Source organism: Anomaloglossus baeobatrachus, chromosome 1 (assembly GCF_048569485.1).
Source record: "Anomaloglossus baeobatrachus isolate aAnoBae1 chromosome 1, aAnoBae1.hap1, whole genome shotgun sequence".
Taxonomy (NCBI): domain Eukaryota; kingdom Metazoa; phylum Chordata; class Amphibia; order Anura; family Aromobatidae; genus Anomaloglossus; species Anomaloglossus baeobatrachus.
Genome location: NC_134353.1, coordinates 492,930,054 through 492,951,151, shown reverse-complemented (window position 1 = coordinate 492,951,151; position 21,098 = coordinate 492,930,054). Strand labels below are relative to the sequence as shown.

The 21,098-nt window shown below is 46.2% G+C and overlaps 1 protein-coding gene and 1 long non-coding RNA gene across 2 annotated transcripts in view; one reads left to right on the top strand and one right to left on the bottom strand.

Moving 5' to 3' along the window:
* The window catches only part of LOC142243559 (uncharacterized), a 57,704-nt gene extending 42,618 nt beyond the window's left edge, over positions 1-15,086 (bottom strand). The window contains exon 1 of the long non-coding RNA XR_012724381.1: positions 14,803-15,086. This is a non-coding gene — a long non-coding RNA (uncharacterized LOC142243559). The remainder of the gene's footprint in view (positions 1-14,802) is intronic.
* LOC142243552 (ciliary microtubule inner protein 2B-like) overlaps positions 1-21,098 on the top strand; it is a 57,879-nt gene that overhangs the window by 22,279 nt on the left and 14,502 nt on the right. Inside the window, exon 2 of the mRNA XM_075315600.1 lies at positions 8,831-9,024. Within this exon, the coding sequence (XP_075171715.1) occupies positions 8,831-9,024 (194 nt within the window). The remainder of the gene's footprint in view (positions 1-8,830; positions 9,025-21,098) is intronic.

The following is a 21,098-nucleotide window of genomic DNA, read 5'->3' as shown; positions in this document are numbered from 1 at the left end:
CTTCCTAAGCAAGGGAAGGGATTCCAGTAATTCCTCCCTAGGGGTCCCTTGGGAAATATGAGCCTCCAACTGGTCTAACCACCTAATTAGGGACCTGGATACGCAGGTGGAGGCAATGTTGGTTTGAATAGAGGAAGACGATGCCTCCCAGGACCGCTTCATCAGGCCCTCTACCTTCCTATCCATCTGATCCTTCAGTTGGGAAGTATCCTCAAAGGGAAGAGCCGTTTGCTTAGCTACCCTAGCCACCTGAACGTCTACTCTTGGGACCTCCCAATGTAGTCCCGAAGGTTCCAGAGGAAACCGGCGTCTAAGGTCACTCCGTACCCGCCTCTCAGGAAATTCCCATTCCTGAGAGACAATATCCAAAACATTGGCATGAACTGGGAATCCCAACTGTTTGACTGACTTCAGGCCAGCAAACATTTCGTCCTGGATTGAAGGAAGAGACTGCACTTCCTCTAAACCCATAGTGCTCCGAACTGCCCCAATAAGATCCCCCAACTCTTCTGAGTGAAATAGAAAGGACTGGTCAGACCCCCCAGATGGAAATCCTTCATCAGGACCCTCAGAGGTGGAATCAGCGTCCTCCTGATCAGATGGGGTCGACTGGAGTCTCCTCTTTTTTGGAGGAGAGGGTCCAGGAGCAGGGCCAGGAGCAGGGTCAGGAGCAGGGCCAGGAACAGGAAGGGAGGCCAGAGAGGCCCTAATCTCCTGTTTCATCATGGACCGCAACTCATCTATCAGAGATGGTTGTTCGGCCCTAATAATCTGGTCCGTACATTGCTGGCAAAGCTTTTTATCCCATACTGCAGGGAGCTTTTTTTATACAGATAGGACATTTTTTAATTTTTTCCACTCTGTCAGGTCTATCAGGCTTATCGGACTTGTCAGCTTTTTCTGACTTCTCAGGCTTCTCTGATTTTTCATTTCTGTCAGTTTTCTTGGTGGCCCTGTCCTCCTAGAAAACACAGACCATAGAGCCATAAATCACCTGATGAGACCTATGTCCGAGGGACCATTCCCCTCCATACTCACAGTAGCAGGGGGCACACTGGGTTCTGCAGATGCAGCTGCAGCGGAAGACATGACAGGGAGCACGGTTGCTTACCATGATCTGATGTCTTCGTGGCAGCCCTTATGCAAAAGGGCCTGCCCCCCCAGTGACGGTGCACGTTCCCCGCCTCCCGCATCCGGTCCTGGGCAGGCCGTGTCACCGTCGGCGTGCCTCCACGCTGCCTCCGCAAAACCGGAAGCGCTCGACCGGAAGTCCGCAAGACCGGAAGTCCCGCCCCCGGGAGCACTTCCGGATCGCTCCGGCAGCGTGCATGCGGGAAGCGGCCGGCGGCTCAGGGAGGACGCCGGCCGGGGAGCTCAACAGCCTGCATCACCCCTCAGGAGGATCCGGAAGGCTGGAGCAGCGGTCCCCCACAGCGTGAGGGAACAGCAAGGGAGGAGCGGTGAAGGCCCGACCGATGCTGTCCGGCTTAAGGTAACAGGGGAAGAAGGAAACCAAAAAAAAAAAAAAAAAAATATACTGTAGTTCGCCGGCCACCACAGCATAGGAGAAAAACAAAACCTCTCCATGCCCCATGGGGACAGGAAAGACACTGGCTGTGGGAGGTGGGAGGGTCCTTTTAAACCTCTTGAACTTCCTGTCCCAATTAGGGCGTGGAGAGACAACCTCCTATGCTGTCGTGGAAGGGACTAGAGAAAGCATGCGTTTTTGGAGCCAAAAACGCAGTAGAAAAGCAGGTAAAAAGCATGAAAAACGCAGGAATTGTGCTTTGGGTTGCATTTTGCCATTTCTCATTGACTCCAATGTTAATGAAACGCTGCAGAAATGGCAAAAACAACTGACATGCTGCTTCTTTTTCAGCATGGTCTTTGACCACAAATATGCAAATTAAACGCTGCAGAAGAAAAAGCAAAGTGCAGACAGGATTTCTGCTTTTCCCATAGACTTTGCTGGCAATCAAAAACGCATGCGTTTTAGCGCAAAAACGCTGCTGCTAAAAATGCTGCAGAAACGCGGTAAAAAACGCAACGTGCGAACATAGCCTAATAGACACACGGCACCACCTCTGTATTTATTACCCACTCCTGGTTTTGTGAGTTTTTGCCTCAGTATCTGTAAGCCACAACCAGGAGTGGCACAATCAGAGGAAAAGTATAATAGAAACACGGGCACCACTCCTGTATTACCCACTCCTGGTTTTGTGAGTTTTTACCTCAGTATCTGTAAGCCAAAACCAGGAGTGGGACAATCAGAAGAACAGTATAATAGAAACACGGCACCACTCCTGTATATATTACCCACTCCTGGTTTTGTGAGATTTTACCTCAGTATCTGTAAGGGAAAACCAGGAGTGGCACAGTCAGAGGAAAAGTATAATAGAAACACCGGCACCACTTCTGTATTTATTACCCACTCCTGGTTTTGTGAGTTTTTACCTCAGTATCTGTAAGCCAAAACCAGGAGTGGAACAATCAGAGGAAAAGTATAATAGAAACACGGCACCACTCCTGTATTTAATACCCACTCCTGGTTTTGTGAGTTTTTACCTCAGTATCTGTAAGCCAAAACCAGGAGTGGGACAATCAGAGGAAAAGTATAATAGAAACACAAGCACCACTCCTGTATTTATTACCCACTCCTGGTTTTGTGAGTTTTTACCTCAGTATTTGTAAGGGAAAACCAGGAGTGGGACAATCAGAGGAAAAGTATAATAGAAACACGGGCACCACTTCTGTATTTATTACCCACTCCTGGTTTTGGCTTACAGATACAGAGGGGAAAAATCCACAAAACACTCAACGTGTGCATGTGGCCTTATAGTGTTTATAGTACGTGTATTTTCGCGGACTGGGCGGTCTTCATAAAATCACAGAGATATGTCTGATTTTGATCTGAGTCTTGAATTAATTTAATTAATTCAAGACTTTGGCTGTCAGAAAAAATCAAACAGCACTTAATTGACATTCATATGGTGTCCTTTTTTTAGATTGTGTGGACAGATGTGGAACGTTACTGGAACAAAGCACATATTTAAACCTATACCACCCATTTAAGCATATACTGCATATACTCCTTTTAAGAAATTGATAAGTAATTTCTGCAGCACAGTTTTTCTATGAACTATTTTACATTTTTATTTTATGAACGCTTACTTTTCATTTAGACCAAAATTATAGAAAGAGCATGTAAAGGTAATTTGATTACCTTATTTCTCGGCATACTATGTATAGTTACTATTATGCTCAAGGTTTTATGAAGTTTGGCCTCCTGGAGTAAAATGAATTATGAGTCATCAAGAACAAACTACATTCATCAAATGGCTTTATAAATATGAATCATGGATGAAAACAAGTTTATTACACATATAAAAGCTACATAGTCTTCATAGAAAACTGTGTATTGCTCATAGGCACCAGTCCTTGACTTCTATGAGGGCAATAGAAACTTTAACATCACTGTATCTTCACACAACTCAATTTTATTTGATAGTGTGCTAAATAGGCGATCTGCGTAATTTTATATAAAAATTATACTCTTACCCTACAAAAAAAAATCACTCAAAAGTGCCAAACACAAGGTGTATCCCTTCTATGTAACTTAAGGCCCCGTCACACACAGAGATAAATCTTTGGCAGATCTGTGGGTGCAGTGAAGTCATGGACATATTGTTCCATTTGTACACAGCCACAAACCTGGCACTGATTGTCCACAATTTCACTGCAACCACAGATCTGCCAAAGATTTATCTCTGTGTGTGACAGGGCCTTTACTTTTCACCGGCTGTCATCAAATGAAATCTCTCTCCAGCAGCAGAGATGGCAGGAAGTGGGGGCACAACTTTGTCTTTCTGCTCCTGCTCTCCTGTCTGTCAAACACCAAAGAAGTATAACAGGCAGACGAGCTTTCACCTTAGTGCAGGCAAGTCATTTTACAATGGCAGTTACAAAATACTGTACATGTGTGCTTGAAATTTTGTGATACCTTCAGAATTGTCCATATTTCTGCATTTTTAACATAAAACTACATCATATTTTAACTCCTTAATGCTGATAAAGAGAACAAAATCTGATAAGTCAAAATAATAAAATATGTAATTTTTTATTAGGTAAATTATCCAATATCACCCATCTGTGAGAAGCAAAACTATGTTAACCTTAAGGGTACGTGCCCACAAGCAGTACTCACTGCATCCTGAACACAGCGAGTCCAGACCTGTGGGGCCGCGAGTCTCCTCCGCAGGAGAACGCGAGAGACTGCTGCTACTCATGCCTACGATCAGGGTTTGGGGCGCTGTGGTCTCCTCCCTGTGTTCTCCTTACAGAGAACGCTTGCGACTCTGCAGCAAAGAATTCACATGCTTGCGGCTTGGAAAGCAGGTAAGTTTTCGGTGCGGGCAGCACACGCGTAGTGGATATGGGATTTCTAGAAATCCTATCCACTGTGCTTGAACTGTATATCGTAGCATTTTGGACGCAGCAAAAACACGCTGCATCTAAAATGCTGCAAACACTGATCATGGGTATGTACCCTAAGGATGAATGGATAAGAAATTAGAGTCTGGTGATTTCAATCTAAGGTATGATAATCATGTGTGAGTGGGCTACAAGTTTTTTTTTTTTTTAAACAACATGGATCTATCAAAATTTGATATTTATAGCACTTGTTTGTGGAGGTGTATCATGGCACAAACAAATGAGATTTCTTAGGACTTCAGAAGAACAATTGATGATGCTTATCAGGTTGAAAAAGCTAACAAAACCATTTGTAAAACGTTTGGGCTTCAATAATATACATACAGACAGATTGTGCACATGTGTAGATAATTTAAGGCCATTATTAAGTGTTCAAGACCATTAAGTGTTTGAGCAACATAAATCACACCAAAAACAAGTGTATAAGAAATAGTGAAATCACAAGGGAATCCAAGTTAATCTCTAAGTATCTAAGGCTATGTGTCCACGTTGCTTTTTACCTGCTTTTTACTTGCTTTTTTGCTGCTTTTTCAACTGCAGCGTTTAATGCCAAAATGGATGTGTTCTGCTTTTCAAGCAAAGTCTATGGGATTTTGGTTTTCTTGTCCCCACTATGCAGTTCAAACTGCAGCCTTTTTGTGGCAGAAATTTGGGCAAAAACTCTGCTTTGCAGTGCAAAACCCAAATGGCAAAAACAATTCACATGTCAAAAAGGCTGCAGTTTGAACTGCATAGTGGGGACAAGAAAACCAAAATCCCATAGACTTTGCTTGAAAAGCAGAACACTTCTATTTTGGCATTAAATGCTGCAGTTGAAAAAGCAGCAAAAAAGCAGGTAAAAAGCAGGTAAAAAGCAACGTGGACACATAGCCCAAAGGTCCCTCTGATATTAGCTAGTGTTAGATGGGTTGTCTACTACTAGGGCAACCCTTTCTCAATCCCCATGTTCACCTCCATAAAAGTAACAAAGCCTATACTCACCTCCAGTGCCGGCGGACGTAGTTTCAGCGATGTCAGAACTCACGTTTCTGGGGCTCGCATGACATTATTATGACACATTAGACCTGTGACCAATCAGTGCCAGCTTTATTCTTCCCGCCTTCGTACAGTTAAGTAAATAACAGAAAGTGAGTGGCAGCCTCAGCACTAATTTCCTGTTAATTACTAAAATGTCCAAAGGTGAGAAGGAAGCTGGCTCTGATTAGTTCCTTTTGAAAAAACAAATACATTGCATTACAGCAAAAAAATGGATGATATTCGGATTGTTTGGAGGGATGACATAGCAGCCGTACCGAAGGTTGTCTGATATTTAAATAATAATTTAAATATACAGATCACAACAGGAATAGAACAACATGGATGTCACAAAAAGGTTTCTACAAGTGTGGAAAAAACAAATGTAATATTTGCCAACGCACACTAAATTAAAGACTATAGAGATTCCCCCCCCCCCCAAACGGCAAATTATTAAAAATTTGATGAACTGTGTTACAGAACATATTGTATACTGCATCAAATGCACAGAATGCAATTTACTATATGTGGATTGCACCATTAGAAAGTTCAAAAAACGTGTGTCTGAACATATACTGAATATTGTAAATGGCAATTATACTCATTCAGGGGCGACTAAGCAAATTTGTAGAGAGACACAGTAAAATATCAGTAATTTAGTATAATTATAGGTTAGAAAAGGTTACTTACCCAGAAAGCGGAGGGGATTGGTGCAAAAAATACTGTAAGGGCACGCTCACATGAGCGTGAAAACTGGACGAGTGCAATGCAAGAAAATCTCACATTGCACTGTGGCCAATGTTAGTCAATGAGGCAGAGCAGTTGGTCAGCTTTTGTTATCCCAGTGCAGTGCGATACACGAGATTAACCGCTCCCTCTCCTCCTCCAGGTAATGATCTGCGTCCGGTAAGTTGGGTAATTAAAGAAAAAATGGGAAATCAGGCATTTTATACTTACGGATTCTCCCTGGCATGACTGTAAAGGCCCCGTCATACTAAGCAACATCGCTGGCAACATCGCTGCTAACGAACAACTTTTGTGATGTTGCTAGCGATGTTGCTGTGTGTGACATCCAGCAACAACCTGGCCCCTGCTGTGAGGTCGTTGGTTGTTGCTGAATGTCCTGGGCCATTTTTTAGTTGTTGCTGTCCCGCTGTGAAGCACAGATCGCTGTGTGTGACAGCGAGACAGCAACAACTAAATGTGCAGGCAGCAGGAGCCGGCTTCTGCGGAGGCTGGTAACCAATGTAAACATCGGGTAACCAAGAAGCCCTGTCCTTGGTTACCCAATATTTACCTTTGTTACCAGCCTCCGCCGCTGTCACTGTCAGTGCCGGATCCTGCTCTGTGCACATGTAGCTGCAGGACACATCGGGTTAATTAACCCGATGTGTGCTGTAGCTAGGAGAGCAGGAAGCCAGCGCTAAGCAGTGTGCGCTGCTCCCTGCTCTGTGCACATGTAGCTGCTGCACACATCGGGTAATTAACCCGATGTGTGCTGTAACTAGGAAGCAGGGAGCCAGCGCTAAGCGGTGTGCGCTGCTCCCTGCTCTGTGCACATTTAGCTGCAGCACACATCGGGTAATTAACCCGATGTGTGCTGTAACTAGGAGAGCAGGGAGCCAGCGCTAAGCGGTGTGCGCTGCTCCCTGCTCTGTGCACATTTAGCTGCAGCACACATCGGGTAATTAACCCGATGTGTGCTGTAACTAGGAGAGCAGGGAGCCAGCGCTCAGTGTGCGCTGCTCCCTGTTCTCTTAACGTGTAGCTCCGTGCACTGGTAACCAAGGTAAATATCGGGTTGGTTACCCGATATTTACCTTAGTTACCAAGCGCAGCATCTTCCACGCGGCGCTGGGGGCTGGTCACTGGTTGCTGGTGAGCTCACCAGCAACTCGTGTAGCGACGCTCCAGCGATCCCTGCCAGGTCAGGTTGCTGGTGGGATCGCTGGAGCGTCGCAGTGTGACATCTCACCAGCAACCTCCTAGCAACTTACCAGCGATCCCTATTGTTGTTGGGATCGCTGGTAAGTTGCTTAGTGTGACTGGACCTTAACACTTCTTCTGAGTCCTCTCATACTACTTCCAGGATCCCTCACTATCCTTCCTCCATATGGCCTGCTTCACCCGCACAATGGTAGTTCCTGTGTCTCTGGTTATGACAGTGTGCCTAACTGCAACCAATCACAGATGCTGGGAATTAGGCAATGTGTGCACATTGAGTATTTGCTTGCAGACATTTCTGCACCAAATCTGCCGCTCCTGGCAAACTAACACAACGAAACAGCATCCAAATACATGCGGTTTCGGTGCATTATTTTACAAATAGAGGCAAATTTGGTGCAGAAGTGTTTGCACCCAAATACTAAATGTGCACACATTGCCAAATCTGGTAATCCGGCATTGGATTCAATTACTTCACTTTTTGGTCACAGCTGGGGTTCCCATGTACACACTTGCAATGTGATTTTGTGAATAATCTTTTACTATTTAATACCAGAAGTCCTAACGAGTCAAATATCAACAGTGTAAACAAAGCATGTATACAGACCTACCGCAGAAAACATATTTTCAACATGCTGCTCGTGGAGTAGCTAGAACTAAGCCATTTCTAGGAGATGGATCAAAAGAGTTGGATTCAGCTTTGGCCGTTTGGCTCACTAATGCGGGCGTCACACTAGACGATCTCTCGTGCGATGCATCGTCGGGGTCACGGTTTTCGTGACGCACATCCGGCATCATTTGCAACGTCATTTCGTGTGACACCTCCGAGTGACGCTGAATCGGTCACAAATCGTAAGTCATGTACACGTCGCTTATTTTTAAAAAATCGTTTATTTTTCATGGCGCCGGTGGTTCATCGTACCCGGGGCAGCACACATTGCTCCGTGTGACACCCCGGGAACGATGAACACAGCTTACCTGCGTCCCGCAGCACCCGCCGGCTACGCGGAAGGAAGGAGGTGGGTGGGATGTTTACGTCCCGCTTATCTCCGCCCCTCCGCTACTATTGGCCGGCGGCTGTGTGACGTCGCTGTGACGCCGAACGTCCCTCCCCCTTCAGGAAGAGGATGTGCGCCGCCCACAGCGAGGTCGCTCAGCAGGTAAATACGTGTGACAGGGGTTTAACGACTTTGTGCAACACTGGCAGCGATTTGCCCGTGACGCACAAACGACGGGGGCGTGTATGATCGCTCGTGCGATAGATCGTACCGTGTGACGCCCACATAACTCCAGAGCCCTTCTTTTATGTTAAATATGAACTCCTATTTTACTTTACTGTATGCCTCCCTCGCTTATTATGTTCAATTAAATTTTGTTTTAGTTACACAAGTTTTAGTCCAAAACTCCGCAGTAAACTTGGTGAAGTATATGGCAATGCTACTCTAAGATCAGCCAACTATGAACCTGGCCTTAAGAAATTTGGAGACAATCACATTCCTTCCTTTAATATGGACTTGAGTGGAACAGTTTCTAATATTCCAACATGCGATGCTGAAAATTGGAACAATAAGCACGGTAAATTTCATTTTTTATCCTTTTGAAAAACCCCAAATTAGGATATTGGAGGTTTGTTCAGTGACACTCACTAATTTGTCTTTGGGCTAAGGTGATAATTATAGCCTTACATTTAAACATCAGAGTTGGTGAAGGATTTGCGTGAACCAATTAAGATTTGGGAACTTAAAGTAGTTGTATGTGACAACAATGACTTGACCGTGGGATAGAGCATAAATATCAGATTAATAGGAACTACACTCTCCACCAAACACGCTAGTGTGACGCCCTGGCCTATCAGGTCGTCACAGGGTATTGTGCAATCTGCCCTTCTGCACGGTATCCAATCCTCCTTGGTTACGGGTCCCTGGCCTTTGGTGTTGCTAAGAACAGGCTAATCGAAATCCTAGAAACACTCTGCACCACACCCACCAGACACACCAATGGATAGCCTGACGGGAATAGGGCCGCCCATTTGGGGGGTTGGTTAGGGAGGGTCAGGAGCAGTCAGTTGTGTGGTGACTCTCGTGAGGATAGGTCACAAGTCAGTTGGAGGAGGTCAGGAGCTGGGCTCCTTGCTAATACTAGGTGGCAGACGTTGGTCTGGGCCTGGTAGGAGCTGGATCCCCGGTCGCAGGGGATCCTGTCAAGGGGAACGGAACTGCCAAGGAGGGCAGCCGGCGGCCTTGTGCCATCTCTGGGCTGGGGCCAGGGCACGACTAGGTACGTGGACCCTAGGCCGGGAAGTAGCTTCAAGCGTCCTGGTAATTCACCTGACAAGGATGAAGTTTTCAGGAATCGTTCTCCACCCACTCCAAAATCGGGGTACTAGCGCAACGAGGGGGATAGGACTTTCCCAATATACAGTCCAGAAAATCCCAAGCGTGAACCCTGAGAGTAAGCTCACTCTGTTAGCCATATGGGTGAGCGGGACCCGACTAGTTCTATACTACAGGGGCCAACCAGTAAAAAAGGTGCCAAGGGAAAGCAACACCATTGGGCACGGGATCCAGGCGTGCTCCCTCCCTGCTGCAGGAGTGCTCATAATTTCGGTTTACAAGTTGTCGGTGTCAGCGTTATTGGACTGAGTGAGTACGCAGTGACCCTTTCCTCCCCAACGGTATCCCCTCACTACCATCACCGAGCCCCGGGGCATTCCCCTTATCCACGGAGGGGTTAAACACCTGGTTGCCATCCCATCGCCACCGGGCGCTCCCAACAGCAGCAGTGGTACTCCACCTTACCACACACCATGGGTGGCGTCACAAACTCTAAACACACAACCCCATGTAAATGCCCCCTTTTATTTCGAGTGGCCGCACGACCCATCCCGGGTCCGGAGACCCCTCGAGCCACGGCGGATCCGGATCCGAGCAGTCTTGGCTGCTGATGCTGGGGTGGTACACTAAGTGATCTAAAGGACTGTAACAATCTATTGAGGAACATGTTTCCTTCATGTTTTACCAGGTACAGCTCAAGACTTTTACTAGTGGTTGTAGACATTATGGGATTTTGCTTTCACTCACTAGAGAGAAAAGAATGACATGATAACTAGTTGTTATAACAATGTTGTTACCAAGTTTATATGTATTTTTTATGTTTTTGTAACTTGGACCAAAAATACCCATTAACTCCTCTTATATATTTTTTAATTTTTTAGTTGACATAGCCACATGAGGGCATGTTTTTTGGGGATGAGTTGCGGTTTTAAATTATATCGTTTTGAATTCAAATTCTACATTATGTGAAATGGTGAAAAATAAAACGTTGCCATTTTTTGAGACCCCAAACTTTTTTTTATAATTCCATAGATGAAGCTGTATGAGGCCTTTTTTTGCAGGGCAAGCTGTAGTGTTGAACATGTCACAAATTTTCCAAGTACCGTATTTTTCGGATTATGATGCACTCTACCTCCCAAAAATTTAGGAGGAGAATGATGGGTGAGTCTTAACATCCGAATGTAGCTTACTGGGAGATGAAGAATAGGCACTGTACTGGCTGTCATGCGGACTGCGGTGGGGGCTATGCTGGCTGTGGTGGGGGCTGTTTGTGTGGGTGACTGTCTTTGCGGTTGGCTGTCTGTGCGTGCGGCTGTCTGTGCGGGCAGCTGTCTGTGCAGAGGGCTGTCTGTGCAGAGGCCTGTCTGTGCGGCAGCTGTCTGTGCGGCAGCTGTCTGTGCCGGCGGCTGTCTGTGTGGAGGGCTGTTTGTGTGGGTGGCTGTCTGTCTGTCTGTCTGTGCCGGCAGCTGGCTGTGCGAGCAGCTGGCTGTGTGGGTAGCTGGCTGGCTGGCTGTGAGGGTAGCTGATTGGCTGGCTGTGCATGCAGCTTCCTGGCTAGCTGTTCGGGCAGCTGTGTGGAACAGGGTGGTGCGGTGGGTGTCTCAGATGCTATGGCTTTAAATAATGGTGCCCAGAGATGGGGCGTACACAGATGGAGCCCTCAACTCAAGATCTCATCTGCACATGCGTCACCTCCGGGCACCATTTCTTTCAAGCCCACACTGTCAACAGAATATCTGGGACACTCACCGCACCACTCTGCTCCACACAGCCAGCACAGCCCCCACCACTGCCGTCACAGTCCTCACTGCTGCCATCACAGACCCACCGCTGCCTGCACAGACCCCACCGCTGCCTGCACAGACCCCACCGCTGCCTGCACAGACCCCACAGCTGGCATCACAGACCACACCACTACCATCACAGACCACACCACTGCCATCACAGCCTCCACCGCAGAGCCTGCAGCATCGCCCTACTCCAGCACCGCTCGTGTCTCGTGTGACCCGGTGACCCCGTTCCACCACCGCTGCCTCCTCCCTCCTGTAAGACACCACCGAAGTATAAGACGACCCCATTGTTTTTTTTTTTGTTTTTTTTTATCTTTTTCATCTCTAAATTTGGCATGCGTCTTATAATCCAGTGCATCTCCTAAAACAAAAAATACGGTAACTATATTGTCAGCAGTAACTAGCTCTGATCTCGGCCGCTAGAAGCAGGTTCCAGCTGTATAACAGAGCCAACATCCATAGAATATTCACTTTACATTTTTTATACCATTCTCACATGTGATTTGTTATTGTGTTTCTAGATTCCAAGAGCCATATTTTTTTTTCTTTTGATGTATAGTGGATATAAAATATCTACACAACTCTGTTAAAATGCCAGGTTATGTCATATAAAAAAAATAATACCAAGAAAAATAATTTCAGAGCTTTTTTCACCTTTGATGTCACCTATAATTTGAACAAATCCATTCAAAAACAAACTGAAATATTTTCTGCTGGAAAAAGAAAAATAAATAACTAAAATATTCTGGTTAGATACAGTATATAGATGAACTATGACAGCATTCAGTCATTTTGGGTAGGAGTCTTATCAGCACTTCAAATCTGTCAGATTGCTAGGGCATCTCCTGTGCACTCTTCACGTAAACCAGAAGATTTTCAATTGGATTCATGTTTAGGCCTTAGTTGAACCAATGCAGAACTTTGATCTTCTTTTGGTAAAGCCATTTTTTTTTTATTTGGAGATTTACTTAGGGGCACTTTGCACACTACGACATCGCAAGCCGATGCTGCGATACCGAGCGCGATAGTCCCCGCCCCCGTCGCAGCAGCGATATCCTTGTGATAACTGCCGTAGCGAACATTATCGCTACGGCAGCTTCACATGGACTCACCTGTCCTGCGACCGTCGCTCTGGCCGGCGACCTGCCTCCTTATTAAGGGGGCAGGTCGTATGGCGTCAATGCGACGTCACACTGCAGGCGGCCAATAGGAGCAGAGGGGCGGAGATGAGCGGGATGTAAACATCCCGCCCACCTCCTTCCTTCCGCATATCCTACGGAAGCCGTAGTGACGCCGGTAGGAGATGTTCCTCGCTCCTGCGGCTTCACACACAGCGATGTGTGCTGCCGCAGGAACGAGGAACAACATCGGACCGTCGCGTCAGCATAATCATGGATTACGCCGATGCTGCACCGATGATACGATTACGACGCTTTTGCGCTCGTTAATCGTATCATCGAGCCTTTACACACTACGATGTCGCATGCGATGCCGGAAGTACGTCATTTTCAATTTGACCCCACCGACATCGCACCTGCGATGTCGTAGTGTGCAAAGCCCGCCTTAGAGTTGATGTCATGCTGAAATGTGAAATTGTCTCATACTTTGGAACTGTTCATAATTCTGGCCATCCTGACTAAATTCCCCATTCCACCTGCCCAAAAAACAGCCCCAAAGCATAATGCTATCCCCATCATGCTTCACTGTGGGTATGGTGTTCTTTTGGTGATGCACAGTGTTGGCTTTGTGCCAAACAAGATTTTTGAAAAACTTAGCCGGAAATTGGATGTTTTTCTTTGTTAGAAATGATTTCCGTGTTGCCACCCTACACCACAGGCCAGAAATATGAACAATTCAAGGGATTGTTGTCAGAGATAATACACAACCAGTGCCTATATACAAAAAACCACAGATTTAAGACAGGGAAAAATATTATATGTAATCATATCTGTCAGTCTATAGTTCCCTCTCCTTGTAGTGGATGGGGTAGATTAGAATAAACTCCATGAACATGTTCATCAAAAAATGCGTACAATAAAGTACACATGCAAGGAGTGCTATATTCAAATATATATTTTTATTTTATTTTGCAAAAGGTCAAATATACAAGCAAACATGTAAAGACACAATCATGTAACATAAAATGACGATATTTTAGGGGACTCCTATAAGGTGGGAGTAATCAGGTGTCCAGCATTAATGTATAGATGGTAATTATAAACGACCATCATATATAATATAGTGTGGCAGTAAAGCTGGTGTCACACATAACGACGACGACAACGACGTCGCTGCTACATCACCATTTTCTGTGACGTTGCAGCGACGTCCCGTCGCTGTCGCTGTGTGTGACATCCAGCAACGACCTGGCCCCTGCTGTGAGGTCGCCGGTCGTTGCTGAATGTCCAGCTTCATTTTTTGGTCGTCACTCTCCCGCTGTGACACACACATCGCTGTGTGTGACAGCGAGAGAGCGACGAAATGAAGCGATCAGGAGCCGGCACTGGCAGCTGCGGTAAGCTGTAACCAGCGTAAACATCGGGTAACCAAGGGAAGACCTTTTTCTGGTTACCCGATGTTTACGCTGGTTACCAGCCTCCGCTCTTGCTGCCAGTGCCGGCTCCTGCACTGTGACATGTGGCTGCAGTATCCATCGGGTAATTAACCCGATGTATACTGTAGCAAGGAGAGCAAGGAGCCAGCGCTAAGCAGTGCGCGCGGCTCCTTGCTCTCTGCACTGTGACATGTAGCTGCAGCACACATCGGGTTAATTAACCCGATGTGTACTGTACCTAGGAGAGCAAGGAGCCAGCGCTAAGCGCGGCTCCCTGCTCTCTGCACATGTAGCACAGCGACGTTATGATCGCTGCTTCTGCTGTGTTTGACAGCTAAGCAGCGATCATAACAGCGACTTACAAGGTCGCTGTTACGTCACCGAAAATGGTGACGTAACAGCGACGTCGTTGTCGCTGTCGCTTAGTGTGACACCAGCTTAAGTGTCAATAGGTGAAGTAATCCAATTATGACATAAAGTACTTATGGGCGATTCATCAGGTATTAGTAACCAGAACAATAAGGGATTATAGTATCCTACCTATGGAAACACACATAAGCACAATAAGTGATGTCAAAGGTGAAGACTAGTTCAATAAGCTACAGCATATTTGGGGTGAGTCATCAGATACCAATAGATAGTAAAAGGATTAAGTATCCTGCATAAAGTGACTCACCCATAGGGAAAAGATCAGATGGTCAGAATGCTGGGCACAATGACAAATGAGCCGACCCGTCCTGCAGGCGCATATCGCGTAGGCAGCTTCTTCAGCAGAGTAGGGAAGGTGTCAGGCAGATCACAAAAGTCTGTTTAAGTCTATGTTTTAACGGATGTTGGTGTGTGTAATTGGGACCATCACAGGTGTATTATCTTCACTTAATGCGGCGCACGCGTCGCAGCAGGCACCCGGAATAATGTGCACACAAACCAGCGGCACTCAGGCCGATGCACGCATGCCTAGGGGGAAATCCCCCATTGACGTCATTCAGGCATGCGCATCAGCATCATAGAGGCCGCAGGGTGTGTGCACCTGGAAATGCCCGGAGCAGTGCGTGCGCACAAGGGAAGATAAACATCCACATAGTTAACCCATTAATTTCACCGCGAGTAAGGTAAAAAGGTCAGTAATAATTATGCTAAAAGATGTATATAGAGACAATCTCTGCACATAAGAGGTCATCATATATAAGTAAGTAGTTAAATAAGAAGACATTGTGTACTTCAATGTAATCATTTAGTGATATGCAAAGATTGTCTCTACCCACAGGCATCAACACGATAAGTACAAAAGGATCTCATGTCATCCAGAGATTCTCAACAATACAGGGCAGCCATTGGGTAAACTAGGAAAAACAATATCAATAGGGCAAAAAAGGGGGAGTAGATCATCATAATATCAAACAATACATCATGAATTGTTTTCCCTCATGTACAATATACAGTTAGGTCCAGAAATATTTGGACAGTGACACAATTTTCGCGAGTTGGGCTCTGCATGTCACCACATTGGATTTGAAATGAAACCTCTACAACAGAATTCAAGTGCAGATTGTAACGTTTAATTTGAAGGTTTGAACAAAAATATCTGATAGAAATTGTAGGAATTGTACACATTTCTTTACAAACACTCCACATTTTAGGAGGTCAAAAGTAATTGGACAAATAAACCAAACCCAAAAAAAAATGTATTTTCAATATTTTGTTGCGAATCCTTTGGAGGCAATCACTGCCTTAAGTCTGGAACCCATGGACATCACCAAACGCTGGGTTTCCTCCTTCTTAATGCTTTGCCAGGCCTTTACAGCCGCAGCCTTCAGGTCTTGCTTGTTTGTGGGTCTTTCCGTCTTAAGTCTGGATTTGAGCAAGTGAAATGCATGCTCAATTGGGTTAAGATCTGGTGATTGACTTGGCCATTGCAGAATGTTCCACTTTTTTGCACTCATGAACTCCTGGGTAGCTTTGGCTGTATGCTTGGGGTCATTGTCCATCTGTACTATGAAGCGCCGTCCGATCAACTTTGCGGCATTTGGCTGAATCTGGGCTGAAAGTATATCCCGGTACACTTCAGAATTCATCCGGCTACTCTTGTCTGCTGTTATGTCATCAATAAACACAAGTGACCCAGTGCCATTGAAAGCCATGCATGCCCATGCCATCACGTTGCCTCCACCATGTTTTACAGAGGATGTGGTGTGAATTGAATCATGTGCCGTTCCCTTTCTTCTCCAAACTTTTTTCTTCCCATCATTCTGGTACAGGTTGATCTTGGTCTCATCTGTCCATAGAATACTTTTCCAGAACTGAGCTGGCTTCATGAGGAGTTTTTCAGCAAATTTAACTCTGGCCTGTCTATTTTTGGAATTGATGAATGGTTTACATCTAGATGTGAACCCTTTGTATTTACTTTCATGGAGTCTTCTCTTTACTGTTGACTTAGAGACAGATACACCTACTTCACTGAGAGTGTTCTGGACTTCAGTTGATGTTGTGAACGGGTTCTTCTTCACCAAAGAAAGTATGCGGCGATCATCCACCACTGTTGTCATCCGTGGACGCCCAGGCCTTTTTGAGTTCCCAAGCTCACCAGTCAATTCCTTTTTTCTCAGAATGTACCCGACTGTTGATTTTGCTACTCCAAGCATGTCTGCTATCTCTCTGATGGATTTTTCTTTATTTTCAGCCTCAGGATGTTCTGCTTCACCTCAATTGAGAGTTCCTTAGACCGCATGTTGTCTGGTCACAGCAACAGCTTCCAAATGCAAAACCACACACCTGTAATCAACCCCAGACCTTTGAACTACTTAATTGATTACAGGTTAACGAGGGAGACGCCTTCAGAGTTAATTTCAGCCCTTAGAGTCCCTTGTCCAATTACTTTTGGTCCCTTGAAAAAGAGGAGGCTATGCATTACAGAGCTATGATTCCTAAACCCTTTCTCCGATTTGGATGTGAAAACTCTCATATTGCAGCTGGGAGTGTGCACTTTCAGCCCATATTATATATATAATTGTATTTCTGAACATGTTTTTGTAAACAGCTAAAATAACAAAACTTGTGTCACTGTCCAAATATTTCTGGACCTAACTGTATGGCATAATTTCGTAAGTAGAAAAAAGTATGATAAATGGCAAAACACGGGAAAGTATTACAAATACAGAGCAATATACTCGGAAAGTGTATTCAGAACAGGTCCATATGCGGGGGGGGGTTTCTTTCCAAAACACAGCAGGTCACATATGTGAGGTGTTTCAGCAGGTATAGGACGTAATATTCAAGTTCATGATGCACGGTCACTAAAATATTAAAAAAAATAGACAAACAAAGACACAATTAAAAATGAATCAAAGGAGACACACATATCACTATTGTTGGGGACCAGGGGGAGGGTGGATAATACATGTTAGAGGAAGGGGGCAAAGCTGAGCTTCTCGTTCAGTCCAACAGGAGTCATAGTGCCCAGAAGCATGATCCACCGACACTCCAGTTGTGCGAGTTGTTTCTTCAAGTCTCCCCCCCTGATACCGCAGTGAAGGACATCAATGCCCTTCACTTTGAGTCCAGAGGGGTCGCAATTATGAGCAATTCTGAAGTGTTGGGGGATAGTTCTGAGCAATGTGAGATCATCAGTCTGTTTGGAGTTAATGATATCACGGACATGCTCCCTTATTCGAATACGGAGTTGTCTCGAGGTCAATCCAATATAAACTTTAGAACAGGAGCATGTCGCATGATATATGACGTGGGTACTGCTACAGGATATAAATTTCGAAATTTTGTAGTGTTTGTTTTTATCATTTAAGGAATTAAATTCTGTACCCCGAATTATATTCCCCTCCTTACAGGCCAGGCAATCTCTACAAGGATAGCATCCCCCCTTCCTCTCATTTTTCAAATTACCAAAGAAATTTCTCGGTTTGGCCACATAATGGCTATTGATCAAAATGTCTTTCCGATTCTTCCCTCTGCGGGGGGTCATTAGGGGAGAATCTGAAAGAGTTTTACCCAGGACCTCATCGGTTTTTAATACTTCCCAATGATTTTTTAGAGAAGCTCTAATAGTCTGCCACTGACAGTTGAATGTTGAGATGAATCTGATTTCATTCTTTTGATGTATATTATGGGGAGTATGTTTAAAGAGAAGATGTTCTCTCGTCGTGTATTTCGCTTTGAGATATCCATGTTTAATAGTTCGGTTACTGTAACCTCTTTCCCTGAAACGTTCTTTCAGGTTAGTGGCCTGAATTTCAAATTTCTGTTTAGTCGAGCATACACGCCTCGCCCTCAGAAACTGCCCCGTTGGGACGGCCCTAATTGTGGACTGTGTGTGAGCTGATGAGGCGTGCAGAAGTGCATTCACAGAAGTTTCTTTTCTGTGAATGTCAGTCTGCAGAGCCCCATCAGCCCCCACTTCAAAATGAATGTCTAAAAAATCAATACATTTTTGATGAGCATTATATGTTAATTTAATATTTAGGTTATTATTATTAAGGTGTTCCATGAATTCTACCAGCAGAGACTCGGCACCCTGCCATAGGAACAGCACGTCATCTATATATCAGTACCAAAAAATCACATATTTAGAGAATAATATGTTGTTATGAAAGATATTCCGTTCCCATTTATCCAAAAATAAATTAGCATATGCAGATGCACATGCCGCACCCATGGCGGTGCCGCGTCTCTGAAGGTAGAATCGATCTTTGAAAACAAATGTATTATGAGTTAAAATAAATTCCAGAAGTTCGATAATCAGTCCACGTAAAGGGCCGCCCAATTTGCTGCCCTCAAGAAAGAAGCGTGTTGCTGCTATACCATCCTGATGTGCGATGCAGGTGTAGAGGGACTCCACATCCGCGGTCACCAACCACATGTCGTGGTCGATGTGAAGGCCCTCCACCCTGGACAGCACATCAGTGGTATCTCGTACAAAAGATGGTAAATCTTGCGCCAACGGTTTGAGGTAATACTTGACGAACTTACAAATGGGGTCACAGATGCCACCAATCCCCGAGATGGTAGGGCGTCCCGGGGGGTTGGTGGCATCCTTGTGGACCTTTGGTAAAAGGTAAAAGGTTGGTACTTTAGGGTACTGTGAGACTGTGACCGGGGTTATCTATGACGGCCGGTATGTCTCGCCCCGGCTGTGCTCCCTCCATGATAGAAAGTAAATCCACTATAGGGTTAATGCTGTTTCCCTACAGGCTGAAGGAAGGGTTAAATAGAATCAGGAACAAGGGCAGGTGTGCCGGGTGTGGGGAAGTGAACAGAACTTCCTGAGCCCTCTGCTGGAGAGGGACATGTATTTTGTTATGGACTTTTTGTTTGGACATTAAAACCGTGTGCTGTGAACCTTAATGCCTGGATCCCGTGTCTTCTGCTGCGCAGCCGACCGTGCTACCTCACATATGGTGGAGAATCGGCGGGCATGACAGCCGGTGAGGTGTAGCTTCCATCCCTGGTGACCCAGTAGCACATGTCCTGGATTCGAGCGGCTATACTACAGCCCAAACCCGGTGACGCCATGGAGGACATACTAAAGCAGCTGGCTCAGGCTACTGCACAGCAACAACAGATGAATACACACCTGATCCGGACGTTGGATCATCAGCAGCAACAGCACCAGCAATCCTTGCAAATGCAGGAAAAAAAACTCCAAGAACAGATGGATCAGGCCAATGCACGTCAGCAGCAATCCTTGCAATTGCAGGAAAAAAGGCACCAAGAACAGATGGTTCTCCTGGCTAAGTCGATCCGTGCCGGACCGGCAGCAACAACCCCGGGACCGGGTGACGACGGCAGCGTCCGGAAAGTGGTGAGACAAGCGTTGCAAAAGATGACCCCGGGTGATGATGTGGAAGCGTTCCTGGCGGTGTTTGAGCGGGTGGCCGAGCGGGAAAAGCTGCCGACCCCGCAGTGGGCTGAGGTATTGTCGCCCTATCTGACGGGGGAACCCCAAAAAGCGTACCTGGACCTCTGTACCGAGGACGCCATTGACTATGTGACCCTGAAAGCCGAAATACTGGCTCGGTTGGGGGTGAATACCTATGTACGGGCTCAGCGGGTAAATCAGTGGTTCTATGAGGAAGCCAAACCCGTACGCTCCCAGGCCTATGACTTGTTGCATCTTGTAAAAAAGTGGTTGCAGCCTGACACTCTGAGCCCGGCGCAAATGGTGGAAAGGGTAGTAGTGGATCGTTTTGTGCGCACTTTACCCGTCACCGTTCAACGGTGGGTAGGACAGGGTGACCCGAGTACCCTGGACCAGTTAGTGTCCCTGGTAGAGCGGCATGTGGCTACGCAGGACTTGATACGGGACACTGAGACTTTGCGTACCGCCCGTCGGTCCGGCCCCTCCAAGCCTAGGGCCAAGGACCCACCACTGACAACGGTGCAGGAGTCCCCTACCGTCCCGTCTGAGGCCGCGGCCGCCGTTCCTGAGGTCCGGAAGGTTCTGTACCCTAAACGACAACCCGTCAAGGTGGTTTCCGTCCCCATTAGATGTTGGCGGTGCCAGCGGGTGGGACATATGGAAGCCCAGTGTCCACTCACCACGGAGCCCATGGATTGTGGGGTTACCCGGCGGGGTTCAATGTATGCTCAGGTGGTGTGTACCGCTGACCTGGTCTCCCCAGAGATGGAGCCCCACTTGTGCCAAATACAGGTGAATGGATGTCCGGTTACAGGATTGTTGGATTCCGGAAGCTTAGTGACCCTTGTGCGATCCACCTTGAGGGCTAAAGTAAAGGCCACAGGACGCACCGTGGGGGTGGTTTGCATACATGGGGACCGCCGCGACTATCCCACGGGGATTGTCACCATCACAGCACCTTGCGGTCAGGTGCAACATGAGGTGGGACTTCTTAACACTCTTCCTTATGACGTGATCCTAGGAAGGGATCTGCCCTATTTTTGGACTTTATGGAGGGGACCCCCTAAGTCCCCTCAGATATTGGTCGGTCCGGGACCTGAGCC